The sequence below is a fragment of the Eumetopias jubatus genome, unplaced genomic scaffold (genome assembly GCF_037043125.1).
Source record: "Eumetopias jubatus isolate StellerSeaLion01/CBP00866 unplaced genomic scaffold, mEumJub1_p1.0 scaffold_2, whole genome shotgun sequence".
Classification (NCBI taxonomy): Eukaryota; Metazoa; Chordata; class Mammalia; order Carnivora; family Otariidae; genus Eumetopias; species Eumetopias jubatus.
In genome coordinates this window covers 199,386,649-199,397,783 of record NW_028274808.1, presented here as the reverse complement: position 1 = coordinate 199,397,783, position 11,135 = coordinate 199,386,649, and the positions used below count along the sequence as shown (strand labels likewise).

The 11,135-nt window shown below is 53.0% G+C and overlaps 1 protein-coding gene across 1 annotated transcript in view; it reads right to left on the bottom strand.

Moving 5' to 3' along the window:
• Positions 1-229: 229 nt before the first annotated feature.
• The window catches only part of HTRA3 (HtrA serine peptidase 3), a 31,890-nt gene continuing 20,984 nt past the window's right edge, over positions 230-11,135 (bottom strand). Inside the window, exons 7-9 of the mRNA XM_088021271.1 lie at positions 3,593-3,641; positions 1,784-1,879; positions 230-395 (exon numbers count right to left, since the gene is read on the bottom strand). Of these exons, the coding sequence (XP_087877397.1) occupies positions 230-395; positions 1,784-1,879; positions 3,593-3,641 (311 nt within the window). The remainder of the gene's footprint in view (positions 396-1,783; positions 1,880-3,592; positions 3,642-11,135) is intronic.

Genomic DNA, 11,135 nt, shown 5'->3' with positions numbered 1-11,135 from the left:
GATGTTGGAGTGTCAACCTTCCCGAAGGCTGAAGTGGGTCCCTGGCCAAGCCCTGCCTGTGTCTCTGCCCCTGGATGGCCAGGAGGAGGCCACCAGCCCTGCTGAGGACCGTTCATGGTCCTTCGTCCTGACCCTGTGCGCGGCAACAGCTCTGGACGGGACCTCTCGGCCGGCACCTGTCCCGGGCTGCAGGCTCTGGCACGCGGCGACGTGGGGAGGGGCCCCATGCTCACAGGACCACCTCGGGCGCGATGCTGAACAGGAGGTCATCATTCCCCCGCCGCACCTCCAGCAGCAGAGGGGACTCCGTCAGGATGGCCTCCTGCAGCTCGCTCGAGTCCACCAGAGGGCGCCCGTTGACCTTGACGATGATGTCGCCATCTTGAATGCCCCCTCTGCCAATGGAGAGACACCCAGTCACCGCACATCCCTGAGAGGCTGGGACCCCGCTCAGGGGACGATCCGGTTAAACAGCAGCAGTTAAGAAAAGTCATTTCAACAGGTAAGAACAGCATCCTGACCGCAAGGTTCTTACACCAGATGGAAACCGATGTCCTCCAATGGGCTAGTGCTTTGTGAGCCTGCTTCTTCTCTACATTACAAGGGCTGGGTTCAAGTTCTGGCTGTAGCATTTTTGGCTGGGCTGCCGCAGGCCAGGCACTTGGCCCCTTTGAGCCTCAGTTTCCATATCTGCGGTCCCATGTGGGAACAGGCTTGCGGATTACGAGGTCCAGGCTGCGGTGAGGGTTGACTAATGAGGCAGCAGACACCCTTGCCACTGAGCCCACCGCTCTAGTTCTTGAGGCGGCTTGCCTGGGGTCCCTCCCAGTAACTGCTGAAACCCTGAATAAGGGGCCTGAGTTTGGTGGCTATTCATTGGCTTCACAGACCTATGTTCCAACAAGTTCTACCGCAGGCCAGCTGTGGACCGAGCACTTGCACTACGGGGACCGCATCTTCCCGCACAGCCTCTGAAGCAGCATGACAGAAAACAGGAAGAGGGGTCCTGTTCGGTGGCGGGGGCCCTGCGGGGCTGGAGGCCTGCCTGCCTGGCTCTTCTCCACTCCACATCCTGCCCTCGCCCCTCATAGACCCCCTGTGCATGACCTCCAGCTCCAGGGATTACTGTGTAGACCACTGACCGAATGAGCTCACATACCGTACAGACACACACCTGGGGCAGAAGAGGGAAGGGCTTGCTCAGAGCCCCTCTGGGGCCTGAATCAGCCGTGCAAGCATGCAGCACCTACACTACACGGGCTGGCTCAGCTCACGGTGCTGCAAACAGTCAACTGTTCTCCGATACTCGGCAGTTTCAAAGAAAAAGGTGCTTTGTCTCATTTGATCTTGACAAAGCCTCCTGAGGGGAGAAAGGGGAGGCCGAGTTGTGCCCATTTTTCAGATGAGGAAACAGGCCCAGGACGACCCCAGTGTGCCCACCGAGCTGGTGGGAGTTGGGCTGGATTGGGGACTGAGCTCTGGTGGGGTCTCCACTACTCTGTCTCTAGACCCAAAGGAGAGGATGCACTGGGCTGAGGAAGGGCACTGCCAATGCTCTAAGGGGTACCTCATCTCTTCAGCCTGCCCCCGGTTTAGGCGATAGGCCGGAATCCCACCTGCCACTTCCGTGCCATGTCATGTGCTGGGGGGGGGAATGGTGGCTCAAGGTCAAGTAAGGTCACTGAAGCGGGCCCACCCTAGGCCTCATGCCCACCCAACTCCACCTGCCAGGATGTCTGATTGCCTCCTGTCCAGTGTCCCTGCTTCCCATAGTGCAGCCTACCTCTGAGAAGGTGAGTTTGGAACAACCTCTTGCACATAAATCCCACTGCTGACCGATGGGAAGTCTGGGTTGCTGGCCTTTAGTTCTTCTACCAAACTGAAAAGGAAGTTCCACAATGAACACACTTCTTCTGAGCCTCTGTGGCACAAAGCTGCCCTCCCTCCCCCCACCACCCACGCCAGAAGAGGCATCTTTGGACCCCGCCACTGCTCTGTCCTACCACTGACCACTCTGGGTTGTCACTGATTCTTCTCAGTGTCCCCCACTTGACATGGGATCCTCAAGAGAAAGTTTACTGAAGGTAGGTGATTAGAAGTGTGGATAGGGGAGGGTGATGGATAGACGGGAGGGTGGGTGGGAGGAGGGATGAGAGAAAGGAAGGAAAGGTAGAAGGATGGATGAACAAATGGACAGATGGATGGATGGAAGGAAGGATGGATAAATGGACAGATGAAAGATGAGCAATGAGTGAGTCATGGACTGGATAGACAGAGGCTGGACAGGTGGCATGATGGATGGATAGATGGATGGATGGATGGATGGTGTGATGGATGGACAGACGGATGGTGTGATAGACTGATGGAAGGGTGGTGTGATAGATGGATGGACAGATGGTGTGATGATGAATGGATGACAGTCAGAAAGAAAGAACACATTTAATAGATAAAAGTTGGTATATTGGTCTTGATTACAAATGACTATTAGATTTAATCCCTAGATTAGCAGTTGATCAAATGGGAAGAATGATCATTTTAGGGACTGTATAGTTTTGAGGGTATAATCAATTGAGCATGCCTTAGTTTTCCCCAGAGCACCCAATGCTCCTCCTTCTCCAAATCCTTGGACTTGGCTTTGCATATTTTTCTCTCCCTGATTCCCTTCCTTCCCCCTCTTTCTCCTTTTCCTTACACACCCCACCCTTTATTTCACTATCAGTGTTTCCAGCCACCCACTCTGCTACAGACATGATACTGATGAGCAGGACAGAGTCCTCACTCCCAAGGAGCTCAGGTTCAAAGTTGAGGAGTGTAGGGTACAAACAGGCAATTCCAACCCGTGGGGCCAGGGCAATGCTTGGAAAAGAAGCACAGCTATGCAGGGGGAAAAGGTGGAACTCCCCGCACTTGAGCGGCATGGTGAGGAGAACAGTGTATCCCCAAAATTCGTGTCCACCCAGAACCTCAGAATGTGACCTTTGGTACAAATAGGGTCTTTAAAGATCTAACTCATTAAGGATCTCTAGGTAGTGTCATCCTGACTTAGGGTGGGACCTAAATCCAAGGACTGGTGTTTTCATAAGAGAAAGAAGAGGGAGATTTGAACACAGACAGAGGAGGCCACAATCTGCAGATGGAGGCAGAGATTGGGGTGATGTGGCTACAAGCCAAGAAACACCTGGAGCCCCCCAGAAGCAGGGAGAGCAAAGAAGAACTCCCCACAGAGCCTCCAGCGGGAGCACAGACCTGCTGATGCTCTGATTTTGGACTATTAGCATCCAGAACGGCAAGATAATGAATTCCTATCGTCTTAAGCCACCCAGTTTGTGGTAATTCGTATGGCAGCCATAGAAGCTTTCTTCCTGGAGGAGGGGGCACCTGGAGTCCTGAGGGAGCTGAAGGAACCTATCAGACAAAGTGGGGAAAGGCATTGCAGGCAGAGGGCTTGCCTGAGCAGAGGCTTGGGAGTCTGAGTGTCTGGCCCTCGGGAACACCTGCAGGTGGCCAGACAGAGCTGGGCAGGGTCTGGGAGGAGAGCTGAGGAGAGGGATGAGGATGGAGGGGCAGCAGGGTTGCATCCTCAGACACTCACCTCAGTGTGATGGTCCGCATCCGTATGCCAATGAATCGCTTCTTCCAGTCTGGGAACAAAACAGGGCAGGACTCCGTTAGAGCCACTGTGAAAGCCTCTGCCCTCCTTGAAGAGCCATGTGGGGGGCCGAAATTCCCCCCAGGAGCAAAAAGCAGCAGGATCCATCCTATATGGTCACAGGCTAGAGCTGCCTCTATCTTCCAGGCTGTTGTTGAGGAGCTGGGAGATGTCCTGCCTAGTCTGGTAACTTCATGCTCACCCTTGCTCTCAGGCCCCATGCAACCACATCAGCTCCCACAGCTGCTTGGCCGCTGAGCCCCACACTCAAACCCCAATGGCCAGTGGGGCTCTCCTCTCCAGCCTCCATCTCACAGGCTCCCCAAACTCATCTGCTCAGATCTGAACTTGTTACCTTCTCCTGCCTTCCCCATAAATTATAACATTAGCCTATAATGCCCAGTGAGTACTAGCCATGTGCCAGGCCCTCCAGTTGGAGACTTAAACACACAACTTTCCAAGGCTGCGCCAGCCTGTGACTTAAAAAGTGTTTTAACCCCAGAAATAGCATTTACCTATTTGGTACCATAAAACAAGTCTCAGTACAATTAAAATGTCTTACAAAAACATGCTCTCTGACCACAATGGAATTAAAGTAGAAATCGGTAATAGAAGGGTATCTAGAAGATTTCCAACAACTTAGAAACCAAATAACACACTTCTGAATTCTTCATCTTCAAAGAAGAAAGAAAAAAGGAAATTAGAAAGTATTTAAAACCAATAAAAATGGGAAAATGACATATCAACAGTTGTGAGGTACAGGTGAAGCAGTACATGGGGGAAATTAATAGTACCAGAGTGCTAATATCGGAGAAGAAAGGTCTCACATCACTGATTTTAGCTTTCACCTTGAGAACTAGAAAGAGAAGACCAAATGAAACCCAATGTAAGAGGAAGAAAGGGAATAATAAAGACTAGAAATCAGTGAGATGAGAAAACAGAAATTCAATACAGAAAATAAATGAAGAGCAAAAGCTTACTCTTGGAGATCAATAAAATCAATAAGCTTTCAGCCAGACTTATCAGCCAAAAGAATAAAAAAGAAAAAGACAAGACAATTATCCACATCAGGATCAGGCATGGGAGAAGGGACATCACCACAGACCCTACAGTACTGAAAGAGTAGTAAGATGTAATTATGAACAACTGGATGCCAACACATTTGACAACTCAGATACAATGCATACATTTCTTGAAGTTTCCAAACTGCCAGATCTCACTCAAGAAGAAGCACATAACCACAGTAGCCCTGCCTTTATTTTGTAGTTAAAAATCTTCCTACAAGGAAAACATCAGGGCCAGATGGTCCCACAGGAGAATTCTACCTAATGTTTAGGAAAGAAATAGTATCAACTCTGCAGAAACTCTTCTAGAAAACTGAAAATGAGTGAACACCTCTGGGATGTTGTGATTTATAAGAAATATGTGTTTTGGTTTTCGTTTATGGTTTCCAGCACACGGCCCCTAAAACTTCTGTAATTCCCTGTGACAAGCACTCTGGGGACATCTTTTTGCTGCCAGCCCCTGAAATAGCCTCATGGTGATACATGTGTGAAGGACGTCTTCTGTTACTCTTACAAGAAGCCCCTTTCAACCACTCCCGAGTGTATGTAACTGCGGTGGTTTTGAGAAGCCCCTAAGGATGGGTCTGGTTGCCAGGAAACCTACAATGTGATTACGGGGTTGAACTTCAGCCCTAACCTCCACACCCCTTCTGGGGAAAGGTGAGGGGCTGGACGTGCAAATAATCACCAATGGCAGTGATTTGAACTAATTGTGCCTACATGAAGAAGCCTCCATACAACCCCAAGAGCAGGGATCAGAGAGCTTCCAGGTTGGTGGACGTGGAGGTGCTCTGTGTCTTTTCCCAGACCTACCCTGTGCTTCTCTCCGATTGTTGTTCTTGAATTATACCTCTTTATATACAAACTGGTCATCTAGCTAGTAAACTGTTTTCCTGAGCTCTGTGAGCTGCTCCAGCAAATGATCAAACCCAAGGAAGTGGCCGTGGCAACCCCCAATCTCTAGCCGGTGGGTCAGAAGCACAGGCTGAACTTGTGATTGGCATCTGGAGTGGGGGGCGGTCTTGTGCGACCTTAACTGTGAGTTCTGACAGTACCTCCATGTAGACAGTGTTAGACTTGGGTGAAACAGTAGGACAGCCAGCTGGTGTGGGGAAGCTCCTTGCATTTGGTCACTAGGGTGTCAGAAGTGAAACGGTGTCATAGCAGAGAACTGAGGATAGACAAGAGGCACAGGAGGAGTGTTCTTCCTAAAAATTTCCCAACCATCATCCTGATGCCAAAACCAGGAGAGAAAACTAGACCAACACCCCTCACGAAGACGGCTGCAGAAAACCCTTAGACATGTTCCGTGAATCAAATCCAACAACATATCCCAAGGATAATGCATCACGACTGAGGGAGCTTTATCCCAGGAATGCAAGGATGGTTTACCATTCAAAAATCAGCCAAAGCAATTTACCACATGAACAGACTACAAAGGAAAGTTGCCATCTCAAAAGGTGCAGAAAAGGAGTCTGACAAAATCTTCTAACATCTGTTCCTGAAAAACCTACGAATGCAAGGGAACTTTTTCCACCTAATGAAGGACGCCTGCAAGAGACATTGAGCGAGCATCCTCCTTGCTGGTGAGAGACAGAGACTTCTCCCCAAGGGCAGGAAAGACGCCAGCCCATCCACTCTCACCACTTATTTAATATCTTACGGAGGCTCCATCCCGGCGAGAACAAGAGAAAAGGCATCCAGACTGGAAAGAAGCCAAACTGACTCTGTGCACAGACTGCAGAATCATCTGTGTGGAAAAGCTGATGGAACCCACAGAAAGTCCTACCAGCATAAGCTGCGAAGGTCACGGGATCTCTCATGATTAGTCGACATACGAAAATCAACGTTACTTGTATATTCTGGTGACGAACAATCGGAAATTGAACTTCAACATAGAAACAACTGAAACAACTGAAATTGAAATCAGGAATTGACAAGCTGATTCTAAAATCCATGTGGAAATGCAAAGGATCCCCCAAAACCAGAATGACGTTGGAGGCGGGACAAAGCCGGAGGGCTGATGTCGCCTGACTTGAAGACTCAGCAGAACTGCAGTAATCAGGACAGACAGACAAGTGGGACAGAATGGGCTCATTTTATTTTCGACAAAGGAGTAAAGGCCATTCAGTGGAGAAAAACACATGATGTCGGGACAACTGACTCTCCAAAGCGGGGGAAAAAAAAAAGAACTTTGATTCATACGTTGCACCCTTTTAAAAAATTAATTCAAATTGCATTGTCATCCTAACTCGAAGACCTCAGAAAGTAAACTGCTAGAAGAAAAGGTAGGAGAAGATATCCCTGACCTTTGGTTAGCAAAGATTTCTTAGATACAATTCCACATGCAACGATCCATTAAAAAAATAATTGGCAAATGAGACTTCATAAAAATTGACAAAACACCCGCTCTTTGAAGGCACCCGTCAGGGGAATGAAGTTAAGCGGCGGGAGGAGACATTTGCAGCTCGTCTCTCTGACAAAGGCCCCCATCCAGAATGCACCCAGACCCCTCTCAAAACCTTGTAAAAACACAAAAAACCCAAGTTTTTAAAGTGGGCAAAATATCTCAACTAACATTTTTGCAGGACGGGGGCGAGGGGCTGGCCTATGGCTCCGCTGGGTTGGTGGCTTTCGTGTTTACCCCCAGCAAGTGCAGCCCCGGACGCTTTGGAGCAGAGTGCGGTCTGCCCTACGTGGTCCGCCCTACGTTTTGAAAGGACCCCTCGGCTGGGAAGCATCTGTAGGGCAAGGGCAGCTGCTCATCCCAGTGCAGCGCTCCACGACGGGGCCAGGCTGGTGATGGAAATCTGGGAGTCACTCCCTAGACGGCATTTCCGTCCATAGGCGGGGTGAGGTTCTCAGAGCTCGGAGAAAGGCCCACCATCCTGCTCCTGACATGGGTGCTGGCCCCTCGTCAGCATCGCTCAGAACCCTAAGGTCATGCTTCAAAACAGGAAGGAGGCTGAGCTTCCCGTGCTTGTGTGTGAGCAGCGCCCTGGCTAGGCAGAGGGGCAGCCCTGTCCCCCCAGAGGCAGAGGCCATCCCATTAGAGACCTTGGTTGGAAGCCCACGGCCCACCCCAGAGCCAGCAGGCTCAGCCAGATGTGGCTTCTCCAGAAACCCGGGTGGGTGGGGCTGGTGCGGGGTGGCCTGATTGAGTTTCCGGGTCAGCAGACAACCCTGTGTCTCCTCCTTCACGGAAGATCACCGAAATGCAGAGGGTCCCGCGTGCTGTGCTGGGAACATGGAGGTGGGCTGAAGGTCCCGACTTTGTTTCCTGCTACACAGGCCACGGAAACACTCTGGACCCACGTGAGGCAAGAAAGCCAGTGAAGGAAATGAAATGATAGGCAGGGGGAGGAGGGAAGGGGAGGGTGTTGGGGGACCGAGGAGAGGGAGGGGAAGGGGGAAGAGAGCCGGCTTTGGGTACCGATCGCTCCCTTCAGAGACCGGCAGCCCCCCACACCGCGAGGGCACTAACGCAGCTGGACAGGGCACTGAAAGGGGTTCGCTGTACGGAACGTGAGTTTCACCTCAACAAAACCCCAAACCAAGCCAGAGAGAAGCTCACGCCTGGTGCTTTGCGGGCATCAGGGCTGACCCCTGATTTGCCCCCTGAACCCCCATCCCAGGAGCTGCCCCTCCACCTCGCTCACACTCTGCATCTCGCCTTCCAGCAAGCCCTGTTGGCTCCCAGTTCAACACTGACCGGGACCCAACCACGCCTCACCCTGCAGCCGCCGTCTCCCCTGCCTCGGCCCCGCTGGTTTCCCTCAGCAGAATCCCCCCCAGCACCCGTGGCTCCCCGCCAGCCCATGCCTGCTGCCCCCACCCCGCATCCCTCTCTCTGCCCCCCTCACAGGACATATGGGGGCTCCCGCAGCCCGCTGCCCCCCCCGTGCCCCCGGACCCCTGCACCCCTCTCCTGCCCCCCTCACGGGATACAAGGGGGCTCCTGCAGCCCGCCGCCCCGTCTAGAGTAAAAGCTCCCGGCTGCCGTGAGCTGGGCTCTCTGCCCGCGGGAGTCCAGGCTCCGCGCAGGCGCACATCCGCTGTGGGCCCCTCTGGCCCCAGCCCCGCGCTGCAGCCCCGAGCGCTGAGCACCGGTCCTAGCCCCGGGCTGCGGAGAGCCGAGCTCAGGTTTCGGGGACACTAAAGCCTAGGTGGACCTTGGAGAAGGGACAGTGGGCTGCAGAGCACAGGTGCTGCCCCGCCACACCCTTGCCTCCGGCTGCTGCCTCCAGGCCTGGGGGGAACACTCTAGCCCACAGGTGTCCCTAGTCTGCCTGTGACCTGGAGGCCAGGTAATGTGCATTCCAGTCTCTTCTTGCCGGAACCCCAGCGCCTCCCTGCAGCTCTCCCTGGGCGCATAGGCCACAGAGACCCCTGGGGCAGGAGACGAGTGACGTTTCCACTCCCCAGGCTGGATGGGACCCCACAGTTCACAGAGGGCCAGATATCCATAGCCACCCAGCCCCACTGACCCAAACACCCCTGGGGGCACACTCTAGTCCTAAACCTGGCTGAGCCCCCAAACTCTCCTGTGGCCTGAAGCTGAGGTTCCCTTGGACCAGCATGGTGGCCCCTCTTCCCTTGAGAGCCATCCAGAGGCCTCTGTACCCCATACCTAGACAGGAACAAGAAATGCACTGTAATGTCTCCTTGGTTTAATTTAAGGATGCCTTGTTTTAAAGAACTTTAGATTAACTGGGTTTAAGTATTTTGATAATTTTATTAAGACAAAAAAGCAGGAGTAAACACCAGTCAGCTTCAGAAGGGCTTTAAATTATAGATTCAGTCATCCAGCTAAGATTTGTTGGGCTTTCTGATGAGTCCACATGTCCTGGGGGAGGTGACAGCTCTGGGGACAGGGCCTGAGAGTTTCCCAGGGTATCTGGGGTGAGGTCAGCACTGACAGGGATAGTCTCTGCACCACAAAGGAACGGACCCTGCTGGCCCCTGGTGGGTTCTGAGAGAGGAGAGGAAGCGAGGCAAGAAGCAAGAGGCTGCTATCATCCGATTTCTAACAGTCACCTGACAGCTCAGTCTGCAAAATGCAGCTCCACCGATTTCCAGGAAGGGAGCCAAAGTGAAAGGCACCCTTGGAGCAGAGGATAATCACACTAGAAAAGCTCAGTTATTAGAGAAAGCACCAAGGCTATGCCAGGTGTGAAGGTGCAACCCTGCGTTAAGTTCTGAGCTTCCTAGCAGCCAAGGAGAAAAGATGTGGGGTTAGATACCGCCCCCCCATCCAATAGAAGAAGCGTTGAGCTTCTTCAGGGAAGATGGGCTCTACCCTGGCTCCAGGCCATCTTCACATGAGGGACCCCGATGAACCCAACGGAGTCCTCAACAGCGGTTCTTCGCGTGACCAGTCCTCATGGCACTGGTCTTGGCTGCACTGGGCTCTGTGTGCTTGGCTGGTGGGATCGTGGAGGATCAGGCAAGCATGAGGAAGCCCCCTGCTCTCAATGAACTGCTGGTGAGGGGGCTGGGAGGAGACATGGAAGCAATTTGAAGGTGTGAGTAGTGGGGTCGAGGCAAGTCTGGGCATTGGCCAGGTGGGCATGGAAGACAAAATGGCGGGAGACGTTCACTTGGGCTAAAATGAAAGGCGGGAAAGTGGAGGGCACCAGGAAACCTCCTGAGATCAGGAGACGTAGGACCCTCCTTTGGAAGGCAGCTGTGACCACCAACTTTAAGAAGGTGATGGGCAGGCCCTCACTGGGGAGAGTAACCTGTGCCTAGCTAAGGCCTCCCCCAGGTGGGTGCTCACGGCCATCCAGGCGTGGGCAGGGAGAGCTGGACACCCTTGTGCGAATGGGGAGATGGGGCTGAGATGAAGATGCCTTCCAAGGATCAGGGGCTTGGGCTCTGCTCCCCGGGAGTAGAGAATACCCTCCTGGACAGGCTACATGACCAACAGGCTAAAAGAGGGAGTCCTTAGGGATGAGCAGATGGGAGGGAGGGAGGGTGGATGGGCGGATGGGTGGATGGGTGGCTGGGTGGGTGGATGGATGGGTGGATGGATGGATGGATGGATGGGTGGATGGATGGATGGATGGATGGATGGGTGGATGGATGGATGGATGGATGGATGGATGGATGGATGGGTGGCTGGGTGGCTGGGTGGGTGGCTGGGTGGATGGGTGGGTGGATGGATGGATGGATGGATGGATGGCTGGGTGGGTGGCTGGGTGGATGGGTGGGTGGATGGATGGATGGATGGATGGCTGGCTAGGTGGGTGGCTGGGTGGATGGATGGATGGATGGGTGGATGGGCGGATGGGTGGATGGATGGATGGATGGATGGATGGATGGATGGATGGGTGGATGGATGGATGGATGGATGGGTGGATGGGTGGATGGGTGGATGGGTGGATGGATGGATGGATGGATGGGTGGATGGGCGGATGGGC